The sequence below is a fragment of the Nilaparvata lugens genome, chromosome 6 (genome assembly GCF_014356525.2).
Source record: "Nilaparvata lugens isolate BPH chromosome 6, ASM1435652v1, whole genome shotgun sequence".
Classification (NCBI taxonomy): domain Eukaryota; kingdom Metazoa; phylum Arthropoda; class Insecta; order Hemiptera; family Delphacidae; genus Nilaparvata; species Nilaparvata lugens.
Genome location: NC_052509.1, coordinates 15,646,978 through 15,664,289, shown reverse-complemented (window position 1 = coordinate 15,664,289; position 17,312 = coordinate 15,646,978). Strand labels below are relative to the sequence as shown.

General features: G+C 33.1%; 1 protein-coding gene across 1 annotated transcript in view; it reads right to left on the bottom strand.

Moving 5' to 3' along the window:
* The window catches only part of LOC111044592 (mismatch repair endonuclease PMS2), a 36,528-nt gene extending 20,072 nt beyond the window's left edge, over nt 1–16,456 (bottom strand). The window contains exons 1-10 of the mRNA XM_039430232.1: nt 16,244–16,456; nt 14,915–15,074; nt 13,360–13,565; nt 12,606–12,745; nt 12,048–12,156; nt 9,506–9,697; nt 8,673–8,837; nt 6,334–6,718; nt 4,296–5,053; nt 1,244–1,392 (exon numbers count right to left, since the gene is read on the bottom strand). Of these exons, the coding sequence (XP_039286166.1) occupies nt 1,244–1,392; nt 4,296–5,053; nt 6,334–6,718; nt 8,673–8,837; nt 9,506–9,697; nt 12,048–12,156; nt 12,606–12,745; nt 13,360–13,565; nt 14,915–15,074; nt 16,244–16,321 (2,342 nt within the window). The 5' untranslated portion in view covers nt 16,322–16,456. The remainder of the gene's footprint in view (nt 1–1,243; nt 1,393–4,295; nt 5,054–6,333; nt 6,719–8,672; nt 8,838–9,505; nt 9,698–12,047; nt 12,157–12,605; nt 12,746–13,359; nt 13,566–14,914; nt 15,075–16,243) is intronic.
* Nucleotides 16,457–17,312: the final 856 nt, after the last annotated feature.

Sequence of the window (17,312 nt, the reverse complement as noted above, 5' to 3'; positions counted from 1 at the left end):
ATGCTCGATGTGAGTTGTGAGCCCCAATACTTGTTCCTCACAACTCCTACCCTCCCTGAAACCAGCCTGCTCCTCTGGCAAACACTCATCCATTCTGCTCCCGACTCTTGTCAGCAGGACTCGTTCAAAAAGTTTGTACACAACTGACAACAGGGCTATTGGTCTATAGCTTTTCGGGTCTCTTTGATCTTTTCTTGGCTTCAATACTGCTACGACCTTTGTTTGTTTCCAGGATTTGGGCAGCTCGGCTCTAACCATTACTTCAGAAGAATACTTTGAGAGCCACGTTATAGCTTTTGGTCCCAAATTCTTGATAAACTCAGGCAGAACTCCATCTACACCTGGTGCTCTATTGCCTTTCATCTTTGGCAGCTATAATCTCTTCAGAACTTTCAACTCAGCCAAGAAGGATTATTGCATGCAGTTTTTCAGCTCCTTCTGTAGTTTCCGTTTCATTTGAGCTTTCAGCTTTGGGGGCACATCTATATTATCATTTTCCAGGAAGATTTCAGCTATTTGATCAGGAGTCACATCAGCTCTATTTATGGATCTTGTGTTCCCACTCAGCTTTCGGAGTAAGCTCCATGATTTTCTGCTGGAGTGAGTGAAATCAAGACTCTGCATGGCTTCCATCCAACGATTGCGTCTTCCTTCATCCAAATTTTTATCAGGCTATTGGCAAGCTCATCAGTTGGTGAAACTCTATATTCAGCTAGTAAACCATCACATTCTGCATTCCAACATGGGACATAATTCTTTCTATGGCCTCTTGGGATAGATCTCTTTGCAGCCATGAAAAGCAGTCTACTGAACCTTCCATAGTTTGGTATGTTGATAGGGATTCTGGATACTGTTTTTTCCACTTCTTCAGTGACCTTTGCCCAAACTGCCTTACGGAGATTCCACCTTGGAAGTTCAGGATTTTGAACACATGGCAACCTCATGCCAATCTCTAAAACCACCATGCTATGTTGACTTCTAGGGAATCTTGATTCAACTGATCTTGTCACATGCAAAGGTCTACCTTCCCTATTACATGAAACAAAGCAAAGATCTGGAGTGGTACAAGTTCCCCATCTGGCAGAATGAAAAGTACTGCCTTGTTTAGCATCATATTCCAAGTGACGATCATTTACTTCAGCCCATCGAATCAGACTCTCACCATCCCTGTTTTCAGTTCTGTACAAGGATAAAATACCACATGCAAAATGCAATGTAACTTTTTATGCAAACGTTAACTTACATGACAAGTTTTTGGTTGGTTAGGGTCGTAGTTTTTTGAAGAGTTTCAAAATTGTATTTTTCGTCAGTGGCATGTTGATCTACTATGAACAGATCAGATTTCAACTTTGCTATAATGAACCCCAAATTGAATTGGCCGATTACTTCCATCTGGAAATTAAAAATTAGACTTACAAAAGGTAGGAGACAGTAAAAACCAATCAAAACATGAGAATAAAAAATAGTACCATACGAATATAAAAAAGTTCCGTATTAAATTCTATTTTCAAATGAACATTGAATTATACTTGGAAATTCATTGTTTCAAAAGCGTCCTATTTTATTAATTTGTGATTTACTGAAATGCAATGAATATTTTGATTGCAAGAATGATTGATTAAATTACTAAAAGAGAAAGATGGTTTTACTTGAGAGTAAAACAGAAAATATTCTATTCACGCTTAGAAATAATTTAAGCAGGGAGCACCAGGAGTACCTGAAGCCGATTAAACTGGTGGGTATTGTCCTAGACAGTAAATTGAGTTGGAGTAGCCACATAGAGTATCTGTGAGAAACTGTCCAGAGTTATGTACCTACTAAGGAGACTAAAATGTTGTGTCAGTAGGGAGGTACTTATTCTGACTTACTATGGTTTGTTTCATTCCCATCTCAATTATGGGCTCCGTCTTTGGGGTAACTCAAGTGATATGAAGAAGCATTTATTTGGCAAAAAAGCCATTTGCTGTATTGTTGGTCTAAGGAGTGTTGAAAGCTATAAAAATAGTTTTATCGAGCTTGGAATCATGACTTTTCCTTCAATGTACATTTATTGTAACCTGGTCCATGTTAAAAAAAACCTAACTCCATTAACAAGACATAGCCATCAGCATGAACATAGAACTAGAAATAGAGATAACCTAATTACCCCATACATCAGACTGCAAAAAACATTCAAAAGCTATAATTATCAACAATAATTATTATTCAATAAATTACCGACAGTAAAAAAATTAGCACAAAAGTTAATATCCACAGTAGCACAATGGCTCAAAAAACAGGCTTTTTATACAATTGACGAGTACCTAAGTCATAACGTGAGCATCTGACTGTTTTATATTATATTTGTATGTGTATACATATGTGTACATGCTTAATGTTATGTATATATGTGTTAGCGGTACGGTATATTGTTAGTATATGCAAAGCTATGTATTATCTTCACATGACGTTTGTTTATAACATTTGTAATGTTCGATGACAAGAATAAAGATTATTGATTACTAGTAAGCAGATGAATCAATAATGACCGCATGTCGGTGCATACATCGAGGAGGATTGAGATGTTTAAATCTTGAATCAATAAGTAGAGGTTAAACAGATTAGGTCAATATTTTTTCAAAGGGATTTCAATAAAAAATATTATGTCTTGAACTTATCTACAAAATTACCAACAACTAGTTATCTTCAGATGTTAATTAGAGCTCAGTTATTGTCAATATTATTGTCCAGAATATTAGTATGGTATAGTTCAGACTGTTTCTTTACAGAATTCTCGCTACCAGCCTAATATGTAAGGTTTTACCTCAGATAAAACTTACTCTTTGTTACATACGCACTATTAGTCCAGTCACTATATACATTGGTGCATGCAATTTATATTGTAGTTCTGATTTTTCTATATATTATTTGGGTACATAAGAGAAGTCTAGAACCAATTTCTTCATGAAAAATTTCCTTGTACTAGATACAGAGTGGCCCAGAAACCTCGTATTTTTGCTCATTTTCCAGCTATTTCTGCCAAATCTCGTAATCGGACAGAAAAATTTGCTCCCACCTTTTTTTTAGATTATAAAATTCTGAATAAAATGAGATCCTTCGGAACTCTCTATCTCCAATGTGTACTGAGTTATAATTTTTGACCATTTTTTGTGTAAGTTTTGTTTAAGTACACTCAACAATAAATTTTCCATTTTTCGACCGAATGTGACTTATGATGATGCATGATTTTGGACCGCCTTGACGAACCGAGAAGAACGAAGTGTAGTACGATGAAATCTTAGCATTGTGTCAAAAGTTATAAGTGTTTGAAATTTTGATCCTTGAGGTCTTACGCGCGCCTCTCCACTAGGAAATACTGAAATGAAGTGCATCTAAGGGGTGATTCTCATAGAACATAATCTCATGAACTTATATCATTGTGCGAAATATCAATGTGAGGACAATGTAGTTGGTGATGATGGTTGAAGCTGAAAATTAGGTATTTTTCACAATACAAGGAGCATTGTTGTCAGGTGTACCTGGAAATCTATATGGGATAGAGCGCTCTACCTTATCTCAGATTGTAGAGCACAAAAATACGTCCAGAGACATCTGAATGGTAACAATCAGAAGATATTGTTGATCAAAAAATAAAATTCATCTAAATTTATTTTTTCTTCAAATTTTACTCATTTTTGAAAAATTATAACTCAGTACACATTGGAGATAGAGAGTTCCGATTGATCTTATTTTATTCAGAATTTTATAATCTAGAGAAAGGTGAGAGCAAACTTATCTGTCCGATTACGAGATTTGGCAGAAATAGCTGAAAACTGGAAAATGAGCCGAAAATACGAGGTTTCTGGGCCACCCTGTATCTAGCAAAAGTAGATTTTTCATGAAGAAATTAGTTCTGGACTTCTATTATGTACCCAAATAATATTATGGGGAAATCAGAACTACAATATAAATTGCAAGCACACCCCCTTTTTTATGTCTATATTGAATGGACTATATGAAGAATCGTATAAACTTGAATTGTTTTTTATGGAATATTTTTTCTATGCAGTATAACTTGAGCCTGTATGCACTATCTCGGTTTAAAATGAGATGTTGGTTTGAACCCGGAATGAAACACATTGTACTGAATGTGACCATGCCTTCATATAATCTTATACTCGTACCATGCCTTAATATAATCGTATATTCGTACCATGCCTAGGCCTACATATAATAGTAGATTAGCATTAAATGTGGACTGAGCAGTGAGCATATAAAATGTCCTTGAGACTCGTTGAATGACAAATAACACTCACCTTTTGAAACATATCCTTGGTTATTTCTCTAGAAAGTTCCTTTTCAGCCAACTCATTCTTGCTGGGATCGATGATTGCTCGAAAACGAACCAATGTTTTTGCTCTTGCCTCTTCTTCAGTCTCCAATTCAATCCTCCATCTACTGAAAGATCTTTCCAAGTTTTCAACACTGAGATCGACTAACAATGACTTTCTACTGGCCTCATCACCCGACGGGATACCACTGTCCAATTCCACTGGTTGACTATCGACATCAACACTTTTATTTTGATTGTCATCAGCTTCAACACAATGTTCCAGTTCATTATCATCAGACACAATTTTTTCAACAAGTACATAATTTTCTACATCACAATCAATTTTCTCTGTAGCCGTAGCTTCATTTTTTCTTTCATTTAATACCCTTAATTGTCCATCATTTTTTAAATCCTGATTTTTGTTTTCATAACTATCGATATTATTTGATTTAACTTCCATATTTTCTTCACAATTCGTTATTTCATCATTTTTAGACTCAAAATTCTCTCTTCCATCCATCTCAATGTCAATTGATTGGGTAGATTTCAATAACTCATCATTTTCCCTTTCAGGAACTATAATCTTTTCTATAGTTTGTATTGAATATTCGCTTGGACTTTTGCTTTTGTCTTTCTTTCCACTTTTAAACGCTTCCAACTTCTCTTTGAAACGATTATAGAGTTTCGTGCTGACATTGTCTTTTTGTGGCGTTCTATGTGGCGAAGAATTCAATTTCATTTCTGTAAAATGCAAGAAATATTCGTGAAACACTTATAAAAACAGCATGTTTGATCACAATCAGGATGAATCTGAGCATAATAAATTAAATAAACATTTTTTAAAAAAATATATATGCCTCCAGAATGGACGTAATTGTTTTGAGTTGTTGATCTCAGTAGAAACCACAGAGTGAAGTGAGCTTTCCAAGGCTCTAATACATGTTTAATATCTGAAGAATACTAACGGGAAACGGGATTTCACAAATTACAAAACAAGCCTAAAACTCATGTGAATATCACTCTCAATTAGAGACAATTAGTCAATTAGACTAAAATTGGAGAAAGGAATTGTAGAATTGAACTTGAATGGAATTCATTTTTCATTTTTATTGAACATTTAATATATATATATATATATATATATATTATATATATATATATTATATATATATATATATATATATATAATGCACATAATATAAGAGTTTAGAATACTAGCCTGAATTTTTAAAAAAACCATTAAGATTCTCAAGCACATTCAGAACACAGAAGCAAATTCAGACAATAAAATAATAATAATAATAATAATAGTCATTACAATACTACAATCAGTCAATTATGTGTGAACTACAAAATGTAATCTGAACTACAAAGTGCTGCACAAAAAATGCTTAATAAATATTTTTAAAAAGTTACCGTTTTAAAATTAAAGTTTTATAAATTTAAAATTGAAAAGTAACAGTTTTATTTACAGAAATACATTACACATTGAAAAATAAATTTTCTCTTCAACAAATACCGAGAGTTGGAACTTCGGAATAAGAGTCTATCAGATTAACAATATAACTATCAATCTGAATAGCAGCCTAAATAGTGAGGCTGTTTCCGCTTACTTCACTCACTGAGCTAAGAAACGTGAATCGGTAAGCCAAGCTCACAGAAACAATCGCTAAAGCACTGTGCTATGTAATAAATAAATTGGGCGTTTTGGAATAAAACTAAGGATTTTGAAAAAAAAATATTTAAAAAACTCATACTCCTCTTTACCACTTCATAAGTAGAAGCAATCAATCCACAGCGACGCTAGGAAAGCTATAGGAAGCTTTATTTTTATGCTTGATATGAGTCTAATTGTAATTGCACAAAGCCACAATTACAATTAATACGTAAATAAAAAATTAATAAATGTAGTTTGAATTTCTAAGGAACTTTAGAAAAAGTACAGAAATACCTCAGAGAGAATGGTTTCGGAGGAATCAGAGGATAAACAACATGCAACAAATAGAAGACGCAGATATTACGTTTTGCATCAATGGTGGGCGTCTCAGCATCAGAAAGGGTACGTTTCATTTTCACACAGCTGTTTGGTGAAAAACTATCATTTTGAGAGCTTAGAAATCCTGCTTCCACTGATAATTCAGACGAAGAACTCCCTTTAAAAACTTGTGAATCGGTTTCAATACCAGAATTTGTTTGCGCGACCATTTCACAGGAATATCTTGATTTTGACAATCTATCATGATCAGTAGGTGAATTGCTGCATGATTCTGGATATTCAATTGCTTGTTTCTCCTTGAAACTCCACAAACTTGACAGCTTGGCATTAGTTGAGCCGGTAATACTTGAAGGCACATTGTTGATTTTGAACGTGGACGGTATACTTTCAAACAGTTTCAAAAGTGTTTCCTGAAAATGAAATAAAAAATGTAGATAGATAAATGCCTTTTTATTTACACTTTACAATATAAAAAGTGATGTGGGCGAAAATTTACATAGAATTTCAATGAAGATGAGTTCCAGTATTGGATATATACTATTCACAGATATATACTGGTGAATAGTAGATTTACTCAATTAAATAGAATTACAAGTACCCTTCTTTTGTTTTCTTTTAGACATGACTTGTTCAATATGACACTTTCAAGTAGCCTAATTGAAATGAATGAGACATATATATTTATTTACTATTATTCAAGTACAGGGTACTACAAAAGATTCATCGGATTTTAAATAATTATTAAAATACTCATTCGAAATGTATAGTCTCTATACGAATTACTATAAATACGCTATCACTTTCTCGCTTTGCTCTGTTGCCAGATCGTCTTTCAACAATGTGAATTAATAATGAATTAACAAAATATTTCATCTAAATTATGAAAATTCATGATGAAATTATTGAAAAATATAATTTTTTGCTTAATAAAATATAATTGATTATTTTAAACGAGAATGAACAATTTATATTACATAAATAAACCTGTCAGCTACCGTCTATAGAAGGCATTGACAAGATAGTGAGGATCGGCAACGTTGTTCTCCTATCTTTCTCTACTGCCATTATAACGTGGACCTCACTATAGGCAGCCAGGACGCCCAGCCAACCAGGCAACCACATCACACAATCCTTACTAGATTTTGAAATTTCATCTAAAGTATTTCACAAGATACGCAGCTTTTTATATAGAGATTGGTAATTTTTTGTGTATTAAAATACTGTTTAAAGTACTCTCAAGGATGAATTATATATTTTTCGACTAAATTTGACTTGGTGCATGAATTTGATCCCCCTTGACGAGCCGAGGACAATGAGTACGATGAGATCCAATTATTTTGTAAAAAGTTATGAGTATGAAATTTTTATCCTTGAGGTGTCCTTATGCGCGCCTCTCCACTGAATTAAGTGCATCTAATGGGCGTTTCTCATAGAACGTGATCTTATGAACTTATATCATGGTGCAAAATCATAATGTGATGATAATGAAGTTGGTGATCATGATTGAAGCTGAAAAATAGGGTGTTTTCAAAACACAAGGAGCATTGTTGTCAGGTGTATCTGGAAATCTATATGAGATACAGCGCTCTACTTGGTCTCAGATAAAAGAGCAGAAAATTTCGCTGAGAGGAATTTTGAATTATACATTAAAATAATAACAATCGGAAGATATTGTTGAGCAAAAACTAAAATTCATCAAAATTGATTTTTTTTAAATTTTACTCATTTTTGAAAAATTGTAACTCAGTACTAATTGGAGATAGAGAGTTTCAAATGATCTCATTTTATTAAGAATTTCATGATAAAAAAATGCGGGAGCGAATTTTTCTGTCCGATTACAGGATTTGGTGGAAATAGCTGAAAACTGGGAAATAAACCGGAAATAGGAGGTTTTTGGGCCAACCTGTATCTAGAACTAGGAAAACAGAACTAAAATATAAATTGCAAGCACACCCCCTTTTTTATGTTTATATTGACTGGATTAAAGAACAGATTTCAGGAGATGAATAAAGAAGAACAAGAAGATGGACCACCAATTATTTCAATGATCAGTGTTTGTGCAAAAATGAAGAGTAAATAGATAATATATTGTGGAGTGTCTATATTGACTGGACTAGTAGTCGTCGTCAGTAATTGGCTTGAGTTGACAAAAAATCGGCTTGAAATTTGGAAAATAAACGATCTATACCATGGGATATCTTCTAATGCTATCTTTTCTCTATGGTAAGACCTAGTTCATGTTCAAATGTCTATTCTTGACAAAGAATATTCTTCCATGAACACTAGAGCGTTTGTGTTTGATAGGTGACGAATAATATAAGCGTATTATTGAGTATTGAAAACGTTTAAAGGAACTACACTGACCTTGATTACAGCAAGCAACAATTTTTCATTATCGAGAAATATTTGGCGCTTGTCGGGAGTCACATTGACATCAACACAATTTCTGGCGACAATCACATTCAAGAACACGAACGGCGATTGATTGGCGTTGAACTGATGGTAAATCTGATTCACAGTTCGAATTATCTGCAGAAAGAACATAATTGATACATGTTTTGGAATAACAAATTTATTCTATTGAATTATTCATCAATGTCTGCGGTTTAAGATTCAATTCATTTTAGACTTTACTGAAAAAAAATAACAAAATTGATACGGTACGAGTTTTTGAATAACTTGTATTGAACTTTCTATCAATTTCTCAAGTTGAGGTTTCAATTCTTTTTTAAACTTTACTGGAACAATAACAGAGTTTATAGAAGTCTTTGAATAACACGTTTATGTATTTAATTCTCCATCAATTTCTTTGGTTCAAATTTAAATACATTTAAACAAGTATTTATACATTTTAACAAGTTTTAATACATTTTAAATTTCAATGAAAAAATAACATGATTGATACAAATGTTTTGAACAAGTGTACGTATTTAATTATTCTTACGTCTATTTGTTTCAAGTTTCTATTTATTCAGTTAAGAACACGTGAAAGTTTGATGTGGAGGATTTGAGAACTTTTCAAAGCTTGACACTTACTATTTTCGAGTAATTTATTCTGTTTTTCCAGATCTCTCAAGAACAAATCAATCAGTAAAGTTGAAATTTGGTTCAACGGTTTAGCTGAGTAGGTACTAGAGAGAGAAAGGTTAAAAGAGGGTTTTAAAATGTCCTATTCACAAAAAAAAATTGTCACTCACCTTGGTTGGTTCACAAGGTCGTGAATTGATGAAATAGAATTGCCTATCAGCACTCGACCTCCCAGCACCATGAGCACAGGAAGAGATGAATCCTTCCAGCCTGAACACCTTGGAATCTTCTAGAGTCATTTTCAATTCTTCCAGCGTTTCCGGCTGGAGATCCACTTCATTAACTGGTAGAAGGTTCAATAACTGAAAATTCAAAACTCATCCATAATAATTAATTGAAGAGACTTGAGTTGTCAAAAAATCCACTTTATTATAATAAACATTATTATTTCACTTTATTTAAATGAAGTGGATTTTTTGACAACATCTCAAGTCTCTTCAATTATTATGGAAAAGTTCCACAACATCAATATTCACTCTACAAACTCAATCATCTTTAATATAAAAATCTGGTAGGGAACACTCACACAACTTTCCTTGCTCATTGAACTGTAAGCCTTATTCTTAAACGAGAATAATTTAAGGGAATAGCTAAATGACGATTGGCGGCTACACATTAAAACTATTTATGATCAAACTATTTTATTATATTGTTTTCAGGGGCCTGTTTCATAAAAGATACAGGAGAATCACCATTCAAATTACATGCTCAATAAAGCCGATAAAATCAGCTGTTCCTGTATTACAGGACTTCTAAGTTTTTATGAAACAGGCCCCAGAGTACATTTTCCTTTGTGTAAATTATTGTGAAATTTTATGATTTTTAAAAAGTTGTCAAAACAGCTGTTCTACAGGTGAAATATCTCGAATATGTGTTCTTTTGAATAAACTACTCTACCTACCTCATGCACAAGAAGGAGGTTACATAGTCCATTTCTCAAGGATGGGATGAACTCCCTGTTAGTTTCCCAGGAAGGAGACTCATGCCAGTTGATAGAGCTGATAAATACAGGGTATGAATTTGAAAAAAAACTCGGTCTTGTCATTTTCGAGAGAATCGTGATGGAAATTTAACAAAATCCATTTTTCTCAAGAATATTATGGAGCTTCTGCAATTTTCCCAAAGATGAGACTTATGTCAGTTGATAGGTTTTATTATATATAGCTATCCAGGGTTTAAATTTGAAGAAAAAAGTTACAGCCGTTTTCGAGAAAACCGTGAAAAACATGGTTTTTTAGTCATTTTCCGCCATCTTGAATTTAATTTTATTGAATTTCTTGTTGTCGGATCCTCATGATATAAGGACCTTAAGTTTACAATTTCAAGTCAATCGATTGATTAGGAATGAAGTTATCGTGTTCACAGACATACACACACACACACACACACACACACCCACACACATACACACACACACACTCACACACACACATACACAAACACACACACACACACACACACACACCACACACACACACACACACACAAATCATGTTTTTGGACTCAGGGGACCTTGAAACGTATAGAAAACTTGACATCAGGGTACCTTAATTTTTTTCGGAAAGCAATAGCCTACTTCCTTACCTATGGTAATAAGACAAGAAAAGTAAAAAAGGAAAGAATTGGCTTATACACGTACGGGATATCATCACGTCTCAACTACTGGACTGATTAACTTTGAATTTTTCATGTCTTAATTTACCGAGGATGGTTATAAGCCTATTTTATAATCTTCAAAATCTCACTACGTCATGTTTTCAGTTTGTCACGTGATTTAAACAGACCCTTGCGGAGCACATGGGTCACCTGTTAGTCAATAGTAATTATTATTTAATACATATTTAAAAATATGTAGGCTCGGTTGCGCAGAAGTGCTGTAGAATTTGAACCCTGATTAAATGCCATGAGATTCAATCATAAAAGATTAAATGCCTCGAGAACCACTAACAGAGGAATTTTTTGAAGAGAAGGCTTCTCTGATTGGTTCTTGAGGCATTTAATCACGGGTAACAGGCTTTTAGTTAACTGAGCCGTAATGCATCATAAAAATAATACTTATAACTTTCAACACTGAATCTCATTACAGTTTTAGACGTTGCAGCAAAGCATTACAAAAAATGACAATTCATCATATGAAGACATGAGCCCTACATTTAAAATGCTCAATAGGATAGCAAAAAATGATGATGAAACAAATACAAAATTTAATATATTTTCGAGAATCGACAGCTAATTGAATTATTAGATATTGCAAATAATTGGTGATGCTATTGGGTGAAAGAGTTATGTTATACGTTAAAGTTTGAAATATATTGTAGGATGTAATAAACAACCATAAGAAGAAATTGTTTCATCCATTTTGATGTTTTATTGCTTACAATTATTGTTACCATTATGTGATTATCATTACAATGTAACGGTATAAAAGTTGAATAAAACTTGCCATTTACAACATTTTGTGAAATTAATAACATCTCTCCATGATCTTGTAAGGAATACTGCTACCTGGAAATCATTATTCATTGAAACACCTCTATTCCATATAGTTAATGAAAGGACATCGATTAAAGCAGAGGTTGATCATTCAAACATAACAGGAATGGAAAAGAATAGTTTAAAAACATTTAGAATTTTATACAGCATAATTCTTACTTGTTTTGTAGTGAAGACACATGCAATATTGTCTCTGACAGTCTTCGAGCCTTGAGTTGCTAAAATTGTCTGTCGGCTTCCTTTCTTTGTTTCATTTATACATGTTATTCTGCAAAAAAATGGAAAGGAATGTGAATAATAAAACATATTATTGTTGCTAAACTTGATACAGGATAGCACCAATACGCCTTGGTGAAACACATACTAAGATACTCCTATATATTGAGCACTTGTATTGCAATGTACATACATTTTTTCGTAGGTAATGAGGCGAATGATGAAAATTAGTGGATCTACACTATTAGGTGGGTTCCGAGCCACCAAGTAATGTGATATTTAGAGGAATCGACTCTTCAATTGGTCAACATTATAATGGAACAATCAAGTAGGTTACTTAATGAAAAATTAAGTACTTAATTGAAAAAACACAGTTTTATTTTTGACACATCCACACTTAAGTATATAAATGTGAATGTGACAAAAATAAAAATGTGTTTAATATTATGGGAAAATTCTACAATATCAATTCTCATTCATGAAACTTTAGTAAGTACTTACTTGATTCCAGTGGACACCAGGCAATAAGCGGTTAATAGCTGACACATTTTTGAAAATTCTCGCTTCAAATTGCGCTGAAATTCTTTCTGTCTGACAGGCAGTGATGAGAAAATGTTTTTCAGCATTACAGTTGTGCCAACCTGAAAGAATAATAATTAATAAGTGACACACAAAAAAAGTTGGAGAACCTGGATCACTCTCTTTCGGGATCAGATTAAAACTTATCCTTTAATACACGTGGAACACCTTTGAAAAATCTCTAAATGCCGTTCAAATGTATTTATTCTTTGTTAATTATCCCGGTGTGAAGTTTTCAAAAACTTTATTGAATCAGAAACATTACTGGATAGATAGTGAAAAAGTAAGGATTAAATCATTCATTTATTTATTCATTTATTCTTGGATATAATAACAAATCATAAAATATAACATAACATAACAAGGATTAAATCAAGAAAATCAATATAGTGATACAGGTGAATCGAATAATACATATTATTGAGTAGTATAGAGTAATACGGGAAGTAAAAAATTAATTTTATATTCTACTGTACGTATACGCCATTGTGGTAAACAGTTTTCGGATTATCAGTAGTATTCCGTAATTAAATTTAATATTGAGTTTAATTTTATTGCTGTGATTGAATTGGATATTGAATAACATAATTTTACATTTTCATAATAATTTTCTCAAGCAAGTCCACTTATTTGAAGGAAAATAGAATACTTTTATTGTAAAAGGAAAGTAACGAACCTGTCTAGCCGTTTGGGTAGTCGATGTGATAATGCCGTTACCATCGAAGGCCAAATTGGTGGCACATGGCAACGATTTGTGGCGAGTCACAATTGACAGACTGCTCAAGGCACATAGAGAACTGAGCGCCTCGCCTCGAAATCCAAACGTGTCTATACTCATCAGATCCGAAAAGTCCTGCAGTTTCGAAGTGTGATGTTTCAAAGCTACAAAAATCAAAGATAACAGAGTAAGGTTAATAATAGATATTGAAACTCATTGGACTGAAATTTAATAGACGTATATGCAACCGTAGAAGACTTGGACCCTGTTTCTAGGACACTCTACAAATGGAACATAAGACCTATAAATTCAATTTAGATTTAATGGTTTATTATGTTCAATAAGTCAGAAAGATGGATTAAGTCTTCTATTTACTAACTACCGGATGTATGTACGTGTATTAAATCGCAGTCAAATGACGTCTTTCAATGTTGAGGCAATCCAGCTTTTGGACAACTCAACATTAACGAGGAGATTGAAAAGGAAGAAGCCAACAGATCTGATGTAAACCTCCAGGAATGCTTAGTGAAAGTGGGAAAAATTGAAATATTAATTTAGTGCAGTTATTATGAATGAGCTAATTAAAAAGAAGGAGAAGCTATTACAAGACTCTTCTAGTAAAATGACTTGAAATATTAATTTAGGATAGAAATAAACTGATCGTTAGTCCTAGTACTAGTAACAGTTATATTCAATTAAAAAAAGAAGACATCTTTCAACGAAATCAATGCTATGAGAGCCTATGAACGAATCGGATGACAATGCGATGATCATTGATCTGCGATTAAATTTCATAAATGAAAGCGGATCATTATGTATTAGAATAGGTCTATAGAATTACTACTACCCTTTATTTTTTGATGATACGACGTGTCTCGAGCAACTGTGCCAAATCAAGTATCTAGAGTACGTAATTCTAAGCCACTAAAAAAATATCAAGTTGCCCTATGGAACTAAATTCAGAATTCTCAAGTCTGACTTATGTATTTTGTAATTATGTACAGTCTAATAATTTGTATAACAATGATACTACTGTAATAATAATATTATCCAGTGACCTGACTGGCTCAGGCCTGATGTAAGAGTTTTCAGGTTTTACCTGATCAATTTCAGGGTCTCTGACATGACTCATTTAACAACCGTTGGACACGTTAAGTCGCCCATCCAAAACACGGGAGTAGCCTGAGAAAAATATCTTGTCCGGACGGGATTTGAACCTGGGCCACTTAATTATAAAGCTGCATCTAATCCTTTCGACTACGGCCACTCCACTTCATATAATGGAACTATTATTATTCGCTCTTTGGGAAATTTAGGTTTGTGGTGAAGCTCTCGTACCACTCCAGATGGGAGGAGATTGATTCTTGAGATGGGAAGACGACACGCCTCAAGTCTCGAACGTGAATTTGGCTTTGGTGAGTCTAAATCGACATTAAATTTGAATGATTTCAACTATTAAGAGATCAAAATTAAAATAATAATTGGTTGAACTAGAATGAGAATCACCACTTACTGAGGGCCTGAAAGTTCTCAGGCAAAACGCCGCAACCGTTGTCTGCTACTTGCACCAATTCACTGCCATAATCTTTAACTAGAACATCAACGGAAGTAGCGCCTGCATCCAAACTATTCTCAACAAGTTCTTTCACAGCTGTGGCAAGATTTAATACAACCTAGAAAAAGGAGAATTTTAATTAACCAACTAAAATAACTGTAAGACTTTTGATTTGAACAAGTTAGAACATCATCATTAATAATTTGTGAATTATTAAAAAAAATACAATGTTGATATAAATTACAAACCTGCGTATATACATTGTTTATACATTTAATGTAACTTTTGAATCACAATGTAAAACTACACAAAATTGTGATGAAACCACTGGGATGTTGTCAAAAATATCACCAATTTATTGTAAATTATCATTTCACCAGCAATAATCTGAAGTAAACAAAATTGGTTGGCATCTATATAATGTTGAGATTATGACCCAGTTGAATTATTGATGAGTATCCAAAGAACGGCCATGTATTATACTTTCTAATTGATGATTGAAAACACAGCAATTGGTGGAATACTTAGAAGAGAACGGCCTCTTCAACAATGCTCAACATGGCAACAAGTGCCCTCATTGCTCTCACAAGTGAAATTCAGAGTGCTTTTAAGGCAGGTGATGCTTTGGCCCTGACAGTTTTTGACCTAAGTAAGGCTTTTGACTGTGTTCCACACAAAATCCTTGTCAGTAAGCTGGAAAAGTACAGGATTAGTGGACAAGTTCTGAAAGCCATCTTCAGTTATGCTGAGAACCAAAAACAAGTAGTCTCAATACAAGTTCTTAGATTAGAGACATTAATAATAGAGTTCCACAGGAATCTTTAATGGACCCACAGCTGTTCATCCTTCAAATAAATGATTTCGTACCATTTAATGGAATCAAAACCATGTAGGCTACCAAGTAATAAAAGTAAGTAGGTATCAAGTAAATAAGTAAGTAATGACTCCATACTGTTTGCAGATGACAATAATTATGTCAAGAAGAAGTTTAAACGACCAACTTCATGCAAGAAATGAAATTCTTATTCAGGATTAAAAGGGATAGTTCCTGACACTTAATAAGAGTAAACTGAAACTTATTATAAGGATAAGCTTAAATCAACAGTAACACAAGTTATATGGTTTTCTCAGCCAACGACGAAGAATTCAAACATCAACACCAACAAATTATTAAAATTGTGCTATATAATGATATTTAAAGAAATATATTACCATGCACTGATATGAAAAATCACAATAAATGAACAACTACCCTGATACGGTACCGGTAATAAGAATTTTACAAACCTGTCCTGAGCAGATCCTATGTACGTCATTTTTTGAAATCGCTTTAATTTCTCTGCTACTAGATGGAGAAGAACTCATTATTGATTTATATACATATACAGGGAAGTTGGAATTTTAAAGAAATTTAAAATAAATATATAAAAAATAGTTTAGAGCCTTGACGATTCCATGCAATGTTTTTATGTTGTTCCCTCCATAACCTAAAACAAACTTTTATAGTCGACTGTATTCGCTGAACGAGTCGATTGCTTAAATATATCGATTGATGATAATATAAAAATCGACTTTGAGTTTGAACTTGTCTTGTCTTGTACATTCATGGTGAAATTTGGAGGCAAAAGGCTAAGCATATTATTTTTGAGAAATTATTAAATTTTTCAACGTATTAATTTAATTTGCCAGATAAACAAGAATTTAACTAGAATTTTAATGTTTATTTAATCTTTACATAGGTTTATAGTGGAATGTCTTCCATTATAAAGTGTGCTTATTAAAGCCGAATTCATGGACGTTTTCATAGGTTCTTGGTCTTAATATTTTGAAAGTAAGTAAGTTTTTAACATTAGCCTAATTTATTATAGTTGAATAATAAAATAATTTGTCATGTTCTTAGAAATATTGCAACTTATATTTTTTTAAGTTTTACATCTGTGTAGCAAATTTGTCTAGTAAAAGTACAATTTTTAATACCTACAAATTGCTTATTGTTTGACAACAGACCTGAGATAGGTATATGACTCAAGGATTTCACCAAATTATCAGAATAATCTTATCTTGCATTATTGCATAATTAACACAAGAAATCAATTCATTAACTTTGAGGTTAGGTATATATTTTGACGTCGGGAAGCTCAACACAGCAATGCTGTTTATTGTAAACTTTACTAAACAATGCTAATCTTTAGTTTTAGTAAACCACTTATCTGTTACATCTATATTGAAATATCAATAGTATTGAGTTGGGTTAGGTATAGTGAGTTCCACATTATAATGGCAGAGGAGGTGGATAGGAGAACGGCGTTGCCGATTCCTGGCATTGTCTCTGTTTTCTATAGAAGATAGCTGACAC